A 20,754-nucleotide genomic window follows, 5' to 3' on the forward strand; every position below is an offset into this window, starting at 1 on the left:
CCATTGTTTTACTTTTGTTTGATGTATTTCTTCAATTCAATAGTGCGTCTCACCCTTTTTAATCACACTGCTGGCACTTGCTACTGCAGCTGTGTTGGTTAGCAAAGAACTACAGAGTCAACCGCTGATGACATCATAGACGGGCGACGGAGTTGAGTACCGCTTCATGTTTCCATGTACTAGCAAGCTAATAGGATGTTAACACGGACGTTTTCTGATTAAAAAAATACATTAAGAACACTGTTGGACCCAAGCAGTGTATTAATAACACAACAAGGTACTCAAACTGAAAAATGGACACAAACACAACATTTTTCCAGAAATGAAATAGAAAGACTAATTACTGTCCTTAAAGGGACAGTATGCCCAGTATGCAGTATGCCTAGCCACACAGCACAGCTGCAGTTTCATTTCCACTTTGAAAGGTCAAAGTGTTTGAACAAGCCTGTCCGGTTTTCTATGGTAATGCCCGTCATTCACAATCCTTATGTGAGACAAGAACACACACCTCTTTCTCCTTTCTGTGTGTTCTAAAAAGAGGCACGTAATGGGTATCACCTCCTAAAGCCTATAAAGTGGCAACAACGTTCCACTCACTTAATGTGACCACTATATTAACCAACGCACAAGAACTACTTTATTGGCGTAGTGACACCTCACCAAACCACACCACACTAGCTGGCTGGCTAGCGACTAGCTTCACCAGACACTTGCTCACAGTGCCTCAGGCCACTCTCGAAAGGTAAGGCTACATATCGGCACTGCCTCCACTGCTGCTCTGATTTTATTTTTGCTTTTGGAAAAGCTAACGCCCGTTTCTCACCTGCCCGCACCGGGGCTCGAACTTAATACCTTTGTAATGGGAGGCGAGGGCGCTGACCACGCGACTAAAAGAATGGGCTGTTGGCGGCGCGTTCAGCGCAGCTCTTGAGGTAGAGGGAGTGAGGTTTACCAACGTACACACACACACACACAGCCTCACAGGCTGGCATCCGTTACAGTAGCGTCCCTTTTTTTTTGCTATGTGAAATCAATGCGCCCAGGGAGGAAGTTCCGCTAATGCTTAAAATGACCAAAATATGGCAAAATACTGTAACTATTACATGTTATCATGAATGTACCTTTTACTACATGCTCACAGCATGGATATAAAACCTTGTTGGAGGTTTTTGGAGGTGTTTTAATAGCGGTCTTTGTAGGCGGAATAGGTGTGTCCCTTTAATTAGCTGCTAACTAATTAGCGCTCTGCTCCAAGCCACGGTTCACGCAACACTCACTCACACACAAACACGTGTTCAATATATTTGTTGTCAATAACGATTTCATTGAATGTGTAGCCTATCATAAACGCACAATGACTCCAAATTGTCATTCACACCAGACAGCGGCGAGTGGAAGCCATAAACACTCATCTTTTTGGGGGGTTGAACAAGATTATACAAAGTTTAAGTTAGAATTGTGACAAATTCTGACATGCATTTGTTCAGTCTGTTCATTTAAAACGCTATTGGTAGCGTATGCTAGTCCAAGGATGTCCAAAATGCGGGCGGGGGGCCAACAGCTGTAATTTTACAAGAATAAAGTCAAAATATTATGAGGAAAAAAGTTGCATTCTAACGAGAGAAACAGTCTGTAACTTAACTGAGCGCAGCTGAGTTCAAGTGGAAAAAGTTATAAAGCTTTCAGCCACTAGGTGTCGCCAAAAACAACTCCAGTGTTTCCCTCCCCAGGTGACGCCGTGTGAAGGACCCCACCTGTCCTTGTCAGAAGCGGCTGGATCTGTCGGAGCGCTGACAGTCACTGCCACAAACAGCCTGCAGGGGGAGATGGAGATGTATTATGCAACACTTCCATCCATGCTTTTTCTATGCCGTTTATCCTCACTAGGGTTATATGCTGGAGCCTATCCCAGCTGACTTCAGGCCCTCACTTAGAAACATTCTAAGGGGTGTCCAAAGTGAGTCCCAGCAAAAAATCGGCAGGAAAGGAGAAAAATGTTACAGGAATAACATAATATTATGAGGAGTAGCATAAAGTTGAAATATTACCAAAATAATACAAATGTCAAGTTTTTATATGAGAAACAAACAAAACAATAATGTTGTAATTTTTGGAAAATTAGCTTGCAGGAGAAGTTATAATATTATGGTCATAAAGTCTAAAATATTATGGGAATAAAGTCTAAATTATTATGGTCATAAAGTCTAAATTATTATGGGAATAAAGTCATAAGGACAACAAAATATAACAAGAAGAAAGCTGAAATAGTTGGGGGGAAAACAACTAATGTCATTTTAGTAGAATTAAGTTGAAATATTACAAAAAGATTCTTTAAGTGGTGATATTATCAAAAACAAACCAAAGAAATTTTATTTTTGGAATATTAGGGTGCGGGGAAAAGAATATTATGGATGGATTATGAATATTATGGGAATAAAGTCAAAATATCGTAAAGTCATAATTACGGGAAAAAAAGCTGAAATCGTTGGATAAAAAATAGATAGAAATTGAAGAGAATAAAGTCAAATATTAAGAGAAAAGAACTGGAATTCCAACAAGGGAAAACAGTTGCAATTTTATGAAATAAATAATAAACTCATAATATTAGTCGGAACAATAATGTCATTTTAGTAGCTTAGAGTTCAAGAAAAAACTATTTTACTTTCTAAGTCATAATATGAGAAATTTTTGGAAAATGAAGCTGCGGGAAAAGTGACACTATTATGGGGATACTGTCAAATCTTGTTATTATGGGAATAAAGTCATAATATTACAAGGAAAAAATGTACAAAGATGATCTAAGTTGAGCTATTTGGACCATTTAACAGCAAAGATGGAAGCCGATACACTTTTTGGCATCATTTAGTTGTGCAACCAACTGCATTTGGCAGTTCTTGGGTCACCAACATTTATTTACATTTATTTTTTAGTGCTTATCCGTAATGAGGTGCACATGGAGACAACAGACGTGCGTTCACACTCACTGGGTGGGAATGGAGGGCGTGTTGCCTTCCAGGACATTGATTGCTGCTTCTTTCAGTTGGACGAGTGTGACACGCAACTTCTTGACATCAAAGTGCACGAGCAAGAAGATCCAGACCAGCCCAACGCGTCGAGCCTGGAATCCTGGGAGCTAAATCCAAGTCCAAAAGGTGCGTTCAGTGCTGCTTCTTTCACACCATTCATGGACGGTCAAGTGCAAAAACATTCATTTGCTGTCTTTATGAGTAACTCTCACTGACTCAGTGAGTATTCTGCTAATTTCCAAACACTGGACCATCAAACCTTGGTTTATGTACACCCTCCTTTTCCCATGATTCAGTTTTTGTTGCAAATTTTCCACTCAAATTTTGCCTCGGTTTTTGCCCAACAAGTCAGTTTGTCCTGTACTGTACCGTTCCGCGAAATGGAAGTGCCGGAACAAAACACCCCACACGTTGCTGACTCACTAGCCGTGTGTTTTTTATGGAGCGCTACATAACCACCATGGGGTCAAAGAAGAGAGAATGAGAAACACTATTGGATTCAAGAAGTAACACCAAAACACCACATGTTGCCCTATTACGATTGGTGCACCCCCACTTTGGGAACCTAGGATTTCTGAAGTGGTGAGGACATGTAAAAGTATAGCATGAAATCCCTCATTTTAGCTTTATGGTAGCGTGTTCTTCAGATATGACAGTTTATTTCATTAGCTGAGGGAATAAGGTGTACAGTAAATACTGTAAAGTAAAGTAATAAGGATATCCGTTGAGAGTTTAGGATGTAGGAATGAACGTCATCTATGTCCTTAGCTAGCATGTATTTGTTTGGAATGTAGGAATAATTACACTTCACAACTCCAGGGGGCGACCTGGAGCAAAAGCTGTGTCTCAATTGGTGCACTTGTGTACTTACTCCTGTGAGTGCCAAAGTGTGTTAGTGTGTCAGATGTAATGGGACACACCTTCCAAAAAGTTAAACTTTTGTCTCGTCAGACCACAGAGTATTTTCCCAAAGGTCTTGGGGATCATCAAGATGTTTTCCGGCAAAATTGAGATGAGCCTTAATGTTTTTTTTGTTCAGCAGTGGTTTTGGTCTTGAACTCTGCCATGCAGGCTGGTTTTGTCCAGTGTCTTTCTTATGGTGGAGTCATGAACACTGACCTTAACTGAGGCAAGTGAGGCCTGCGGTTCTTTGGATGTTGTGGGGTCCTTCGTGACCTCTTGGATGAGTCGTCACTGTGCTCTGGGGGTAATTTTGGTTGGCCGGCCACTATTAGGAAGGTTCACCACCGTTCCATGTTTTCACCATTTGCCAAAGCGTTAGAAATGGCTTTAGAACCTTTTCCACACTGATGGATCTCAGTGAATCTCAGTTATGTTTTATCAATCACTTTTTCACACAGGGACATGTAGGTTTGGATTTTGGATTAAAGTTTCTTTTAAAAACTGCGTTTTGTGTTCAGTTGTGTTGTTGACTAATATCTACATTTTCTGAATGATTGAAACATTTTAAGTGTGAAAAACATGCAAAAGAAAAAAAAACGGGAAAGAGGCACTTTTTAACAATACATATGAATTATGAATGTAAATAAATATGTGAAGCCTGAATGTGTTAAATATAAATATAAATCCATTCATTCATTTTCTATGCCGCTTGTCCTCACCGGGATCACGGGGGTATGCTGGAGCCTATCCCAGCTGACTTTGGGCGAGAGGGGCGGTACCTCCTGGACTGGTTGCTAGTCAATCGCAGTATAAATCAAAACGCTCATGCTAAATGTTAAATAGAAATGTTTCATGTATTAATTATAAATGATAACATAAATGTAAATGTTAAGCCTGCATGTAAAAAATCTCAATGCTAAATGTTCAATTTTGATTGTATAAATTAAATAAGTCATTCTACTGTAGATGTAAATATGTTGAGTTTAAATGTTAAATTGAGTTCAATATAAATGTTAATTTTAGACTTCACACTTTAAATTAAATATATTAGTATTTAGATTTATATGTAACAGTATATATATTTAAAAAATTGTATTTAACATTTCTAATCTATTGCAAAAGTTGATCCAAAATCAGAGGATAACGTCGACACCACATCAGTGGCCACATCGGGCACATCAGTGATCAATTTTCAACTTTGGCTTGAAGGCGGGGACCTACTGGAAATGGAAGCGGATGCTTGAATTTAAAAAATGAAGCCGACACCTTTGAGCAGCAAAAGCTAAACACACAAGCAAAGCAGGGTTGAAATGCTGTATGAAGCCAAGTGACGTGTCAGTCATCGGAGGGTTTGTGTGTTTTCTTCATTTACTGCACTCGTTACAGTCAGGAGACACGTGAAACACGAACGTTGTATGCTGAGCTCCACGAGCAGCAGCGTCACACGTCCACAATGGAACACAGGAACTTTGAGGAGCATCATCGGGGAAATGGAGTGAGGAGATGAAGACCATGTGTGCTTTTGTTCACTTGCAAACGCTGCTTTCTCTTGCCTTTTGCTAAGTGAGTGTTATCACGAATTGAAACGGGAAGCGTGTAAAGCGAACATTTCAACACTATGAGATATCCTGTTTGCAAACGTTGACGTTGGCTGGTGGACCTCCCAGGTGCGCTTAATCTCGGACCTGTCTCAGTGAGGACAGGAGGAGGGGCAGCAGGTTGAGAGCAGGTTGGTTCTCCTCCATCTCCAGAGCGACTAAAGCGCTGGCGAGCAGGGACGTGACTCTGGGAAGGAGCGGAGGCTGCGCCGGCATCACCTGCATGGATGGACACGACAGCACAATCATACGTCGTTCACGTGCTTGTGCTGCAAAACACTTTATGACTTGGTGGATTATTTCACTTTGTGGATGACTTCAGGTCTTTAAAAGGTAAATGGGATCATATCCGTGTCCAATAGACAACCATTGGATTATAATCCCATGTAACCACTTTTGAATTGATAATTTGGCTTTTTGTACAGAAGACTGTTGCATAATGGAAGCTTAGCCAGGTGTGCTTTTAATGTTTATTAACATAAAACATCTGTAAGCCAAGCAGGAGAATAAGTGGGAAAGTTTCTTAGTATTTGATGGTCACATGCAGAAAGTCACGCCCAACTTTTTTTTTTTTTGAATGCATTTTTTAACACTATATATTATCTCACAGTGCGCCATTGCTGCTGAGGTTGGACGCAGTAAGACAGTCATTTGAAACGTCTTCAAAGATCCTGAGGGTTATGGAACAAAGTCAAATGGTGCACCCAAAAAAATGTCACCGGCCCTTAGCCGAAGGATCGATCCCATTGGCTGTCAAAGGTTGTTACTGGTGCCGAGTGCAGTCCAATAACCATCAGACAGCATCTGTAAGAGAAGGCTATTGAGAAGGACAAATGTCTTCAAAGGCCTCGTCTCCTTCAGTGTTTGGAAATTGCAGGAGAGCACCAAACATGGGACATTGAAAGGTGGAAGAAAGTTTTATTCTCTGATGAGGAAAAAAATGTAACCTTGACAGTCCTGATGGCTTCCAACGTTACTAGCATGACAAGGAGATCCCACCTGAGAGGTTTTCCACATGGGACAGTGGAGGGGGCGCCATCATGATCCTTCAATGGAACAATGGAGCTTCAGGTTGTGCAGGGGCGTCAAAAAGGCAGCTGTCTACGTGGAGATGTTGCAGGGGGCATCCCTCATCCGTGTGGTAATAATGAGTGGCTTTTTCAACAGGACAACGCTGCACTTCACAATGCCCGCCTGACAAAGGAATAATCTTACTCTTTTGGACCATCCTGTGTGCTCCGCCAGTCTAAATGAGAATATTTGGGGATGGATGGCAAGGGAAGTTTAGTTCCAGACAGTGGATGCCCTCCATGAAGGCATCTTCACCACCTGGAGCAACATTCCCACTAGCGTCCTGGAAGCGCTGGCATCAAACATGCCTCCACCCATTTTTCAGCTGATTAACAAGAACGGCGCAGCGACTCAACTGACTCCTTTTTACAACATTTTATTTCTATTTTAGGGGGGGTTTCAGGTTTTTTTTTAGTTATGGTCTTTTGATCTGCTGATGAACAGCCTATTTCACTTTAATGCTTGTTTGCAGTAAATTGCTTTCTCATGTTTTTTTGGTCTCACTCCTAATTCTTCTTTTGCATTTTGAAGCTCTACGTAGAACATCCTTAAGATCCAACAGTGAAACATACAGTCATGGAAAAAATGATGAGACCAGCCCTGTTTCTTCAGGTTATTGATCCATTGTAATGCCTGCTACAACTAAAGGTACATTTGTTTGGACAAATATAACGATGATAACAAGTATAGCTCATAAGAGTTGAATTGAAGAGCTGGTATGTAGCAACTCTTGATAATAACACTTAAGTTCTTACATGATTAGCTATAGCATTGTGCTGCCAAAAAATGTAACTCTTATGGCTATTTTTGTTGTCATTCTTATATTTGTCCAAACAAAGGTATTTTAGAGAAACTGAAAAAAAGTACGTATTTAAACACACTCCTGATCAGAATCTTAAGACCAGTTGAAAAACTGCTAGAATTAGCATTTTGCACATTTGGATCTTCTTTGGAAGCATTCTTTGCCGCTGTATAACTCAGCCTTCTATCTTTTAATTAACTTGCTCCGAGAAGAAGGTTTCGGGAGGACTCGGTGGAGATCCACACTTACTTTCCTTTGGACCCGATTCTTCCAATTTCAACTTCCAGAAGGGACTTCTGATGAAAGATTGCAACAGCTATTTGATAAGAGACTGATTGGATGCTACCGTTGGTCCGACCCCAACCTCAGCTCAAGTTTTGAGAGAGGAAAATAGAGCCAAGTGTTACAGCAGCAAAGGGCAGACCAACTAACGTCTTACCTTTTCAACTTTATGACGGTGAATGAGTCCGTCGTGTCCCACGTAGAACGTAGAGAACGCATCATAGAACCTGCAACAGACGCCATTTAGATGAAAAGCCTTTAGAAACACTTCAAACACTTAGAAGTCGCATTCACACTAAATAGCTTCGCTTGCTGCCCTTGTTTTCACACAGACTACTACAGCTGGCTCATAATCACCTCGGTCTTATATCTTATATCTATATCAAGCATGACAATGAAGCATGACAATGAAGTAAATACAAATGTAAGGCATTCAGAAGACACATTCAAAGACGTTGTGATGATATGTAGTATTCTACACTGGTCACTAGGTGTCAGTAATGTTTATATACAGAACAGGAAGTAAAAAATGAAATGTCTGTCTATATTGTGTCTTATTTTCTCTTATTATGTCTACTATATTGGGTAACAGGAGTGTAAAGATGACTGTAGGGGTGTTATTTCATGTCTAGAGGGCTCTAATCATGTGCAAAAGTGTATTTAGAAGGTTGTAAACAGGTTTTCTATGCTCCAACTACCAAAATATTCCATTTATAAATAAGGAATCCTACTTGGCGGAAACTCACTTATCACAGGTAATTGGTTCCAGACAGTGATAAGTGAATTACTGTATCTGTGAACAGTTTGAAAAGAGATGTTCAAAAGACTCAATTCATTTGCAGACATCATCTGTCTACAAGTGAGCCGACGAGCGGATACGACGGTAACCCTAACGGCTTTGTCAAGTTTGAAATAGTAATTAATGAGATAACCTCATTCCAAAAACATGCATGTGAGGTTAATTGGTGACTCTAAATTGTCCATAGGTATGAATGTGAGTGTGAATGGTTGTTTGTCTATATGTGCCCTGCCATTGCCTGGCGACCAGTCCAGGGTGTACCCCGCCTGAAGTCAGCTGGGATAGGCTCCAGCATACCCCCGCGACCCTAATGAGGAGAAGCGGTATAGAAAATGAATGAATGAATGAACCTGTTACTGGAAAACACTAACAGGTTATTTTTAACGCGGTGAAAACTGTGTACTTGGTGCTGTATATAATACAATGCATTATCTTTGCAAATAGAATATAGTTTGCAGACAGAGTGGAAAGCTACCACATTGAGTCACATGTTATGTCTAGCTTTAGCATACTGAAGCTGGAATGCATTCCTGAAATGACTAAACACTAGGGCTGTCAAATGCTAAAAAAATTGAATGGAGGTTAATCACAATTTTTAAATTAATCATAATTAATCACCATGAGCAACTGTGTCTGAAATGTGCCCATTTTTACTGTATTTAATGAACTGAAAGTTAAATGACAGGACAGGATGATATATATTTGGATGTATTAACGGCTCCAAATGAACTGAACATGTCAATCAAGCTAAAAGTCTAAAAATCTATTTGTCTAACACTAGTCTCTTTCATAGTTGAGAGTTGTCACAGTTCACTATTACATTACTACTACTACCACTACCACGTATTATCACTGTGGCTGTTGGTATTATTTTGTTATTTCCATTACAGTCTTTATGGCCGTTACAGACATTTGCTCATACGTGTGTCTCTCTCTGCATTTTCCCCCTCCTGTCCCCGCACTTCCCCCTCTATTGTCTTTTCTCTTCTTTTCTATCTTCTCCTGCTCCAGTGTGGCCGTTCCAAATTTGCATAACAATAAACATAAAATAAAGTCAATTAAAATCTATATAACAGAGGAAGAGTATCTTGCACACATTTCGCTGGCAGAGCAAATCTGTTTTAAATGTAAGGGCATTTACATCAACAATACTATCTGCCCCAATGGCTGGACAGGACCAAAAAAAAAAAAAAGTTATCAAAGAGCGTCAGACTTTGACGCTCCACTGTGCTTCCTTCTGCCGTCACAACAGAGAGGCGTGCTTGCTCTGGAAATAACGTAATCAATTACGGCGCCATCTCTGGTTCTGCAATGGATCCTGCCCCAAGTGGAGGACCTTGGGGTCTTGTTCATGAGTGAGAGAAGGATAGAATGTGAGATCGACAGGTTGATTGCTGCGCGTCTGCAGTGATGCAGACTCTGCATCGATACGTTGTGGTGAAGAGGGAGCTGAGCCGAACTTTACCGGCCCATCTACGTTCCTACCCTCACGTATAGTCATGAGCTTTTTGGGTAGTGACCGAAAGGACAAGATCGTGGGTGCAAGCGGCCGAAATGAGTTTTCGCCGTAGGGTGGCTGCCAGCATGCATGGAATACAGTTTTTCAATCACTGAACAAATAATAAACAATGATTTCTTGGAAATGAATTGCTAAATCCCACACGTGCCCCTGTCCTAATATAGATCGTTTTTTAAATTTAATTTTTTTTTTATGAATAGCCGCCAAATATGGCAAACCAATCTCACATCACATACATGCCCTTGCAGCAACTGCAGTGTGTTACCTGTACAAGTGTGATTTATCTTTGCGATAGATGCGTAGGATCAGCGAGTGCAAGGGAAGGCCCCTCAGCCTCCAGCGAGCCTTAATGGTCCCGTCCTCCATGTGCTTGGTCAGCTTGAGCACCTCCAGCCGCACGTCCACAAAGTACAGCAGACACAGGAGGCGCCACAAGGACACGTTGAGCTGGTACACCAAGCGCCCTCTGTGGCGGATGGGTGGGCGAGTCACACAGGAAGTGATCCAAAGAGTCCAACAACGACTACAATGTGCATGAGCAACTTTACCTGGTCTTAGTGTTGAGAAGACCGTTGATGAATTCCATATCATTGGAGTACATGGTGTAATCATGCGTCTGGTGGAGGAAATTTGGCAGCTGCAAAACACAAGTTTACAGTCAGTGCAACACAAACAAACCTGAAAATAGCTACAAAGATTCTGAAAATGACTGTGAGGGGTACCCTCTGCCAAGCATGACAGGGAGAGACGTCTTGTATTGTTTCTTTTACACTAATCCCTCGTTTATTGCGGTCGTAAACACGTTTTCTATGCTCGAACTACAAAAACACTCCATTTATAATTAAGGAATCCTACTTTGTGGAAATTCATTTATCGGTCATTCCTGGAACCAATTAAGCGCAGTTTCATGCAATTTATAATAATAAAATAATAATGGATTGATTTTATGTAGCGCCTTTCTACAAGGTACCCAAAGCGCTTCACAGTAGAGTGAACGCATTATTCATTCACTCCTCAGTCACACACTGGTGGTGGTTAACTGCATCTGTATTGGCAGTTGCCTTGGGGTAGGCTGATGGAAACGTGGCTGCCAGGTTGCATCTACTGCCTCTTCGACCCCCACCAAACATTCATACACCGGTGTGGGCAGCACTGGAGGCAAGGTGGGTCAAGTGTGTTGCCCAGGGAGCACAACAACACTGACAGGGTGGAGGGAGCGAGAATCAAACTGCCAACCTTCCAGTTTCTGGACGACCTGCGTGCTCGACCTTTTCAGCCACTGCCGCCAAGTGTCTGGTTAAGCGCGACGTGTATTTAACGCAGGTAGGTGCAGCGAGCCAGGAGGCGGATGTCTCACGCCAACTTGGGATCCTGCGAGAAGGCGTTTAGTCCACGGAGCCCAACTTTTCACGAACTAATTAATGAACTAACATTGTGACTTTTCCGTTTCTGACTGGATTACCTTTCGCCCGTGAAGTACTGGATCAACACCAGGTGTACACATGTGGAACTGCGGCTTTCACTGCATGTTTGAACTGTATATGACCTTGGTGACTTTGGGGGCATTTGGGGATAAAGGGTGGGTTTTGTGTGAGTTTTATGGTTGATTGCTTTTGTTGACAGATTTGAGGGAGTGCAGAGTGCTGAATATGTTAGCTCGGGGGGGAGGGAATGTCATATGCGGGTTAATTTGATGTGATTAAACAGCCTCACTGGAGGCAGTTGAGTATTTTCATTGTTGTTCTTTTCTTCCAGCTGATATCTGGTCCTCCCGCAACCTCAGTAATTTGCGTTGTAGCTTTGACACTTTAAAAGGAAGTGCGATTGTGACACTCTTTGTCCAGCTCCTCCCGGTGGATCCCGAGGCATTCCCATACCAGTTGAGAGACAAATCTGTAGTCTCTCCAACATGTCCTGGGTCTTCCTCGAGGCCCTGAACACCTCCCCAGGGAGTCGTCCAAGAGGCACCCTGACCAAATGCCCGAGCTACCTCATCTGGCTCCTCTCAATGTGGAGGAGCAGCGGTTTTACTCCGAGTTTCTCCCAGATGACAGTGCTTCTCACCTAATCTCTAAAGGAGAGCCCAGCCACCCTACGGAGAAAACTCATTTCGGCCACTTGCATACCATAGGTGAGGGTAGGAACGTAGATCGATGGATAAATTGAGAGCTTTGCCTTTCGGTCTGCTCTCCACCACAACAGACCGATGCAGAGTCCACATCACTGTAGACGCCACACCAACCCGCCTGTCCGCCTCGCATCTCCTTCCCTCACTAGAAAGCACTCCACCCTTTTCTGGGCGAGAACCATGTACTCAGACTTGGAGGTGCTGATTCTCATCCCGGATGCGAACCCATCCAGGCAGAGTTGAAGATCATGGCCCGATGAGACCAGCAGGACCACAGCATCCTCCAAAAGCAGAGCCCCAATCCTGCAGCCACCAAACCAGATCCCTGCGCCTACAAATTCTGTCCAGAAAAGTAATGAACAGAATTGATGACAAAGGGCAACCCTGGTGGAGTCAAAACCTCACTGGAAAAAAGTCAGACTTATTGCCGGCATTGCGGACCAAACTCTAGCGCTGGTCATACAGGGATCCAACTGAACTGAATCCATTTTGTTGGGACAACATATACCCTAGTTACCCACACTTCCTCTGTTACAAGTGCGCGCACCTCCCGGCCTGACTACTCCGTTTAAAGGGTTAAATCTCTCCTGTATGAGGGCCTCTAAGTCAGCGGGGAGGGGAACTCACCCAGGTTTTGAGAGCCTACTGTGTATAGACGGCCCTATTGCATCCAATAGGTAATCAATTTATATTGTACTCTACTTGAAAACTGCTCCCCCTCGGCTTTGGTTTGTTGCTTTTGGTAAGGACCTGGCATAATTTACTCATCTATTAGCAATAACAAGGACCTGTTCATTTTTTTGTGGAAAAAGTGAAGTGAATGCCTTGCAGTTGCACTTTTGTACCATTTTCCAAACAAGGACTACTGAGTGCTATTCTTGTGAGTCTGGATGGCATAGCAACAAATAAGCAAGAAATATAAGCTTTACTCAGTGGTTCCCAACCTTTTCAATGCCCTGCACCGAATATTCAAACCATTTTCATGAGTTCTCACACCCCCAACACAAGTCACTCATTTGAATACTAAGAAGGAAAATTTACTTCCAATTAATAAACTATTTTCCTTCAGTTGTAGCATAAAATGTTGAATGAAAGTTTTTAAAAAAAATCAAAAAACTTCCATTCCAATGCAGAATAAAAGTGCAATGTTTTTTCTGATGATTTGGTCAAATTGTAGCAATTTATTTTTCCTAAGCAAATTGCCAAAGCGTAATCCCTCGCCACTTCCACTTCAAATTTCACGGCTTCACGCTAACACGGTTTATCAACAATATTCATTTTTTTTAATTCAGCGCTGTTTTGTAGTTCACTACTGCCTACAGTATTATTAGTCAGAAAATATGCATATAAATTTGGCATTTCCAAGCATAAAAATGCCTAGGTAAAGTAAAATACAAATCTAAGAAGACACATTCAAAGATGTTGTGATGGTGTAGTATTCTACACTGGTCACTAGGTGGCAGTAATTGATGAAACAATCGTCACCGCTGGAAGTACTGTACAGAACAGGAAGTTAAAAAAAGTTTAAAAATTCTCCCAATGCTAAAATGCGTGACGCTATGTCTTATTTTTAGGGCTGTCAAATGATGAAACATTTTAATTAAATTATTCAGTTTTCAAATTAATTAATCATGATTAATCACCATTGTTTGCTGTATTTTATGAAGAGAAAGATAAATGACAGGACACAATTATGTATTTATGTAATTATGTATTTTTATGTATTAACAGCTGAACAGCTGAAATTAATGAACTGAAAGTTGAAATCAAGCTAAAAGATAGCAAACATCTGAAAATGGATTTGCCGAACACTACTCTCTTTAACACAGAACACTTTCATCGTGTTATTGTGAGCCATGAAGGGTTGCGTTCAAAGACACCATGTAACTTAAGTTGAATTCATATGTTTGGAGTGTAGATGTATTTTCTGGGATTTCCGAGCATACTTGAATGCCGCAAATTGTACTTCCACAGTAAGACGTACGTTAGTGAGAGAGGAGAATTATCCACTTCCTGTCTTTCTGTTTATTTAGACCACACATACACGCATAATAAAAGGAGGTTGTTGTGATTTTCGGAGTGTATGTGAATGCATCTCGCAGTCGTTCCCAAGACGGGTGGACTAGAGACGTGTTTGTGAGATAGATATACGGTGTTGGAATGGCGCTGCTGTTGATGTGTTCACGTCAGAATAAAGCTATTAAAGCGCAGCAGACTCTGTGTGACTGTGGGGGCGCTATTGTGGCTCCGTCTGCTGTCATAAGAGAGGTGTGACTTCACATGATGTGCACGCGTTAATGACAGTGAAAGTTTTAACAATTAAATAAATCAATTACTACCGTTAAAGCGCTATTTTTGACAGCCCTACTTATTTTCTCTTATTATGTCTACTATATTGGGTAATAGGAGTGTAAAGGTGAGACATGTTATTTCATGTCTAGAAGGCTCTAATGTTAAAAAGTGTATTTAGAAGGTTGGAATATCGGTTTTCTATGCTCTAACTAAGAAAATATTCAATTTATCAATAAGGAATCCTACTTGGTGGAAGTCCACTGATCAAGATCAGGTAATAATTAATTGAACGGCGATTAAACGAGGTTCCACTGTATGGTCAACTGATCAGGGCACAATGTGCAGCATACCTCTCTCTTCAGTCTTTCATACACCATGGCCAGTTTCTGCTCTCTTTCTCCGTCTCCTTCATGATGCTGCCCTTCTGCTAGTGCCGTGTCGCTACACAGAGAGGAAGGCTGTGGCAGCTGCAACTCCTCCATCTTGCTGCTCTCAAGTCCAACACCTTGCCTAGAGTTCAGCCTGCTGTGTGCCATCGGTTCCGTTCCCGGGCAATGGAAACAATAAAACCGAGAGCCGTACGTGAAGGGCGCGGGGCACCTCTCCGTTTCAAACAGGCTCCTAAAACAGTCCGGGTCGCTTCTCCTGAAGCCACTGACCACGCTGATGTCATCCTCCCTGCTGCCGTCCACCGTGGTGAGTAGGAATGACAACTCCGAGGACCTGTGAGTCCCTGGAGTAAGTAACTCCGCTAGCTTAGTCTGAGCCAACCATGGGATCTCCACAGTGGTGTGCATGGCACCCGACTCGCTCTGTGGCACCAGCACACACACGCTGAGCGATTCCTCCCAGTCATCCTCGTAGCTGGCGGCCCTGTGAGGCTGGCTGGCATGATGAAAGGGTTGAGACAGAGCCGGCTGCTTGGTGGTCTGATATCGAAGGCTGTTGGGGGGCGCCAGGGCCCATGATGCACTACTGAGAGGACGCGATGGACAGAGCCAGTGTAAGTCAGCTGGCTGAAAGACACACACACACACACAAGCATCATCAACACCTTTCAAGACACATTTATGTCATTCATAGAGGGGGAAAAAAATAATTCAATCAAAATTCAATCAATTTTACCAAGTAGGATTCCTGGCTTGTAAATGGAATATTTTCAGAATTAGAGCATAGAAAACCTGTTTACAATCTTCTAAATACGCTTGTTAACATTATTAGAGCCCTCTAGACATAAAATAACACCCCTACAGTCACCTGTACACTTAAATCACCCAATATAAAATAAAATAGAAAATAAGACATATTATAGATTCACACGTGTTAGCATCGGGAGAGTTCCTTGTTCCTTTTTTACTTGCTGTTCTGTACAGTTCTTCATTATCTCATCAATGTAACATTACTGACACCTAGTGACCAGGGTACAATACTACATATCATCACAGCGCCTTTTAATGCTTTCTATTTTGTATTTTACTTCATTTAGCCATTTTTATGCTTGAAAATGCTTCATTTATATTATTATTGTTATTACTGACTTGAGTGAAGCCGCAAAATTCAAACTGCGATGTGGCGAAGGATTACTGTATCGCACACCCCTACTGTGCGGCCCACCTTCACAAACGCCTTCCCCTTTGACTTCAGGTCAACATTTGCAATAAAAGTTCCAGCTCCAATAACACCCTGCGTTTCTCTTGACACCCGTCAATTGTTTAGCTTGCTAGTTAATGTCAATTAACATTAACTAGCAAGCTAAACAATTGACGGGTGTCATGGTTGCTCACCGAGTAGCGATGTGCCGATCGATACTTCTGATGCCAGCTCTTCATGGTCTAAAATCGACTCTCAAATCAAAATAACAATACTCTTGATACTTCACTCATTTAATTTAAAGTGACGTTTGTCTGAAACGTCGGTCTGTTGAAACTGAGTAATTGTGAATAACGTTTTCATTCTTATTATCTTGGCTGTATTGTAAAATTATATTATTGTATGCCGCTATCTCAGAATACTTCAGGTTGAAAATAAATAACTTCAATTGATGATCAAATGATTCATTTCTTTAAATTAGTCATTTCTGTCAGTTAATATTTGGTTAATTTAAATGAATCAACTGTCTTGTATTATTTATGTTATGATATGAAATACACAACTAGTTAAAATTGACCAGACACTTTAGGTGAATTTGCACAACGTATCGGTATTGGATCGGACTTGCCAATACCAGCCTGAATTTTACTCAGTATCGGATGGAAATGGAATCGGGGTATCGCACATCACTATCTCCGAGTTGACTCGCCGGGGAACGGCGCCCTGTAGTGTTTTAGTGGAGAACTGCCTGACAGAACTCCAACAGGCTCCAAACCGCATCGGAAGGGAGGACATACTGACTGAAGCATAACCTCGGCTTCGCCATTAACGGGGGGTTTTTCAGACTCCAAGAGAAGCAAGCACGTTACCTGACTCACACCACCGATCTGTTTCGTGATGGGCTGCCTTCTGCCGTGGATGCGGACAAAACCCACCCAGAAGGCAACGCTCCCTCTGCTCACAGCCATTCACCACAGGGGCCGATGGCAACCCTGCTCAGTAGCTGGCCATCGCCTTCACCAAGGACACTGCAAAGTCACGCAGATGAGCCCCTTTGAATTGATGGCTCCTTTCACTTCCAGACTACAGCAGCGGTTGTTTCTGGACCTCCAAGAACCTGAAGCAGATAAACAATAACAACAATATGAGTACTGCAGCAAATGGGTCAGTGAATTTCCACAAAGTAGGATTCCTTATTTATAAATTGAATATTTTTGTAGCTAGAGTATAGAAGACCTGTTTACAATCTTCTCAATGCGGTTTTTAACATTATTAGAGCCCTCTAGACATGAAATAACACCCCTATAGTCACCTTTACACTCCTGTTACCCAATATACATAATCAGAGAAAATAAGACATTTAAGACAGTTTACCTCGGAAGTGACGACGGGAGTTCGTAATGGGGAATGGGGCAGGGCCAGTCTGAACCAAAGTCCAGAACCGAATTTTTGTCCCAGTCCACCCCTGACTGCAGGCAACATAGTGGAGAGATTCAGCTAACGTACTGATTCAATGACCGAGTATGTACAATAATATTTAACTGATTGGATTATTTTATATCTTCATCCAAGTTTAAAATGGCTTTGATATTTTCAAAATGAAAGTGTTGTCAATGTTGTCTTTACGGCAGGGAAGTTTTTTTGTTGTTGTTTTTAGTTTTTATTGACGAAAATAAGTTTTTCCAGTGTCTTGGTATTTGACCAAATAAAACCAAAAGCAAATCAATACTGTCTGCTGAAATGAAGTATTACCTTAATTTAATATCAGCTACTTAAATGGTGGTATACGGATGTGTATTGTGTATTGATGAGTGGCTTTTCCATATGTAGGACAATTCAGTAAAACAAATATGACATTGAACCTGCAGAAAATAAAAAAAATATTTACTTAATTTTTGCTTTTTGAGTCGAATTTTAGCTTGTTGCGGGCTATGGCCTCAAAAGTAACCAGTGTAATTATTATGATGTTGATTGTTTTGTTATTATTATTGTGCCTGTTGTGAGATCATTTAAACCTGCAATAGAAGCCTGGTGTTCCGGCGATCAAGTCTGGTGCTTGTCTCACCGAACAATTACTGACACCCAGTGACATAAGTAGAATACTACATTCACAAGTTGAACGGTGGTCTTAATAGCTTATATATACACTGTTATTGTATTTTAGTTCATCTAGCCATTTTTATGCTTTAAAAATGCTTCATTTGGCCCAAAAGTACATACAATTTGCTTAAATCTACATAATAGGCCGTAGTCAACCATAAAACAGCAATCATTTCTTAATTTTTCAAAAACTGCGACAGAGTGAGGGAGCGATGTTCGACGTAATGTAGCAAAAGGTGACTGTATTCCGTGATAAATGACTCTTCCAATGCTAATTGGTGTGAGTCTATATTAGAGCTGCAGTGAATAGATAATTAATCACTTATCCAAGTAATCGACAACTACTTTGGTATTTGATTAATCGTTTTTTAATTTTAAAAAGTAAATGATTTCAGCCTCTCGCATGTGAATATTTTTTCATGTCCTAAGTCATCCATGAAAGCAGACCTATTATCTTTGTGTCTTAGGCAAAACAAGATATCACAAGATCAAACAGTGGCGGACATTTTTGCTTCTTTTCTGATATGTTGCAGGACAAACCACTAACTGTGTTTGCTTTGTATTGATTTAGTTCATCTAAGGCCTAACCCATTACTCCATTAACCCAAACAACAAGCTCCAGATTAATCAACTAAGAAATTAATCATTAGTTGCAGCCCTAGTCTATGTTGTGTATTATTTATGGCTTATTTTCGCTTATTATGTCTACTATATTGGGTAATAGGAGTGTAAAGGTGACTATAGGGGTGTTATTTCATGTCTAGAGGGCTCCAATAATGTTAAAAAGCGTATTTAGAAGGTTGTAAACAGGTTTTCTACGCCCTAAATATAAAAATATTCTATGTATAAATAAGGAATTGTACTCCCACGGAAATTCACTTGTCACAGTGCAATCTGAAACCAAATAACCACGATAAATGAGGGATCACTGTACCGACTGCTGTCATGCAAAGAAACACACAAACCCCACAATCCCTTCAAGTGTTGGTGGAGCGTCAGCATGGCAGCCAAACAGATCGGATTTTAACAATAGCATGCCCGGTCTTCACTTGACATCCTGCAAAGCATAAATCTCAGGGAAAGCTTTGGTTTTCCCATGAGATTTGCATGGTCCCTTGAGGATTTCAACAGCATGTGACACGCAGACGACCACAAGTTTACAATAAGAAACTAGTGACAGCTAAAATTGAATTACCAGTCGCCTGCTGCTGCACAGGGAGCCCTCTTGTGAGGTACGGAAATAGTGGGGAACTACAAAAATGGCAGTTGTCTTTGGGATTTACAAGTAGAGTGAACCCTATGATTTGTTTGTCCCTTCCTGACGCAACCCTCCAATTTATCTGGGAGACACTCGACCACCTCTATGGACAGACTGCGCCGCATGCAAGAAAGGCAGAGGCATTCACCATTTAGGCTCCAAAAATATTGTTTTATGGTACTTATGGTAACATAGTTTCTATTCAGGCAAGATATTTGAAGGGATGATTTTGGTATGTTGTGAAGGGAATGTCCCACTAACTGATCTTTGACTATCAAAGTATCAGACAGGGGGATTATGTGAACGTCATATCCTCAGTGAGGATACAAATATAAAAATGACCACATTCACTTACAAAACGGTTGTGTTATTGGTATGATGAGCATTAAAATGTAAAATCTAAGCAACAATTTGTAACAAGTACATACATTTGCATAAACGTTAACATTATTTTACAGGCATACGTGTTTGTATTACTATTTTACAAAAGCATCAACTGCTCACATGATGCCAATTGAAATTGCAAGAGCGTTTTATTTCTCCAGTATCTAAAGACGGGATTCTCGAACTTGGTTTGGTGAGTAAATTGTCTGTAAATGAGGTGTGTTCCATCGTCCTTCCACAGCACTGACATTACTTTACATGCCGGCTGGCTAGTGCTAGCCGGCTATTGGGACTGTTAAGATGCTAAGCTAACTAGCGACAAGCTTTGCCCTCAACAGACAAGCATCTCCTGCCATGTTACCTTTAACTCATGCAACCCCACTAACTGTACTGCACCGGCGAATGTTGTACTGGCCATATGTTGTGCGGTATCACCAAAACGGTTACGCCAAACACAAGCTAGTATGCGTCATTCGAGTAACTTACACAAGTGTCATCCAGTCTTGTGTGTCCTTGCTTTGGCCAAACACGCCTCACGCAGGAAGGCGTAATGCTGCCTTCACCGACTGTGGGGAAAAATGATACGTCTGTGACGTTCACGAAACGTGTCCTCCTGATGATTTGTTTGGCTTGCTTTTTACATGTATTTTTAATGTGTACGTCCAAAACAATTATTGCAAATGTTAACATTAATGTATAAAAAAATAACACGGTTTTAGTTGGCTGAATGAATACCTGTCATTTGTCGATATTATAAAATCAAGAAAATGAGAGAAAATAAGGAAAATTACGATCTTGCACAAGAATTTCCAAATTAGACCACACCTCGTTATTTTTTTTTCTGCGTGAGCTGGTGTAAAGACCCAACTGCCAACTGTGGCACGATCGTGTTGCAGTATTTTTTTTTTTTTTTTTTGCTGGTGTGCTTATTTTATTTTGAAGGTCTGCCTTGACCGCTACAGGATGTATTACGCCGATGTTGGCCGAGCAGCAGATCAGGAG

The 20,754-nt window shown here is 41.3% G+C and overlaps 2 protein-coding genes across 3 annotated transcripts in view; one reads left to right on the top strand and one right to left on the bottom strand.

Moving 5' to 3' along the window:
- Window positions 1-1,883, top strand: part of atat1 (alpha tubulin acetyltransferase 1) — a gene marked incomplete at both ends in the record, with an annotated part of 90,460 nt that extends 88,577 nt beyond the window's left edge. Inside the window, one exon of the mRNA XM_054764668.1 lies at window positions 1,731-1,883. Coding sequence (XP_054620643.1) covers window positions 1,731-1,883 — 153 coding nt within the window. The remainder of the gene's footprint in view (window positions 1-1,730) is intronic.
- A 1,101-nt stretch (window positions 1,884-2,984) lies between these two features.
- Window positions 2,985-20,600, bottom strand: c20h6orf136 (chromosome 20 C6orf136 homolog). 2 transcript variants are annotated; one of them, XM_054764781.1, is made up of 8 exons: window positions 20,578-20,600; window positions 20,239-20,318; window positions 16,880-17,127; window positions 14,771-15,436; window positions 10,549-10,637; window positions 10,266-10,466; window positions 7,840-7,909; window positions 2,985-5,746 (listed from the first exon to the last, which is right to left on the bottom strand). In XM_054764781.1, exons 3-8 carry the CDS (start codon window positions 16,976-16,978, stop codon window positions 5,603-5,605), a joined length of 1,269 nt encoding a protein of 422 aa, XP_054620756.1. In that variant the 5' UTR covers window positions 16,979-17,127; window positions 20,239-20,318; window positions 20,578-20,600; the 3' UTR covers window positions 2,985-5,602. The 2 variants fall into 2 exon arrangements, with proteins under 2 accessions (XP_054620756.1, XP_054620758.1); XM_054764783.1 differs by lacking the exons at window positions 20,239-20,318; window positions 20,578-20,600 and adding an exon at window positions 17,385-17,459.
- Between the last annotated feature and the right edge of the window lie 154 nt (window positions 20,601-20,754).

This window comes from Dunckerocampus dactyliophorus, chromosome 20 (genome assembly GCF_027744805.1).
Source record: "Dunckerocampus dactyliophorus isolate RoL2022-P2 chromosome 20, RoL_Ddac_1.1, whole genome shotgun sequence".
Taxonomy (NCBI): Eukaryota; Metazoa; Chordata; class Actinopteri; order Syngnathiformes; family Syngnathidae; genus Dunckerocampus; species Dunckerocampus dactyliophorus.

What these genes read in the sequence shown, in the direction of transcription:
- c20h6orf136 (XM_054764781.1), bottom strand. Translation starts at nt 16,978, where the DNA reads ATGGCTGTGAGCAGAGGGAGCGTTGCCTTCTGGGTGGGTTTTGTCCGC. An exon ending in CTTCTCAACACTAAGACCAG is followed by an intron (nt 10,467 to 10,548) that starts GTAAAGTTGCTC and finishes CATCCGCCACAG; the next exon opens with AGGGCGCTTGGTGTACCAGC. An exon ending in ACCGTCATAAAGTTGAAAAG is followed by an intron (nt 5,747 to 7,839) that starts GTAAGACGTTAG and finishes CCATCCATGCAG; the next exon opens with GTGATGCCGGCGCAGCCTCC.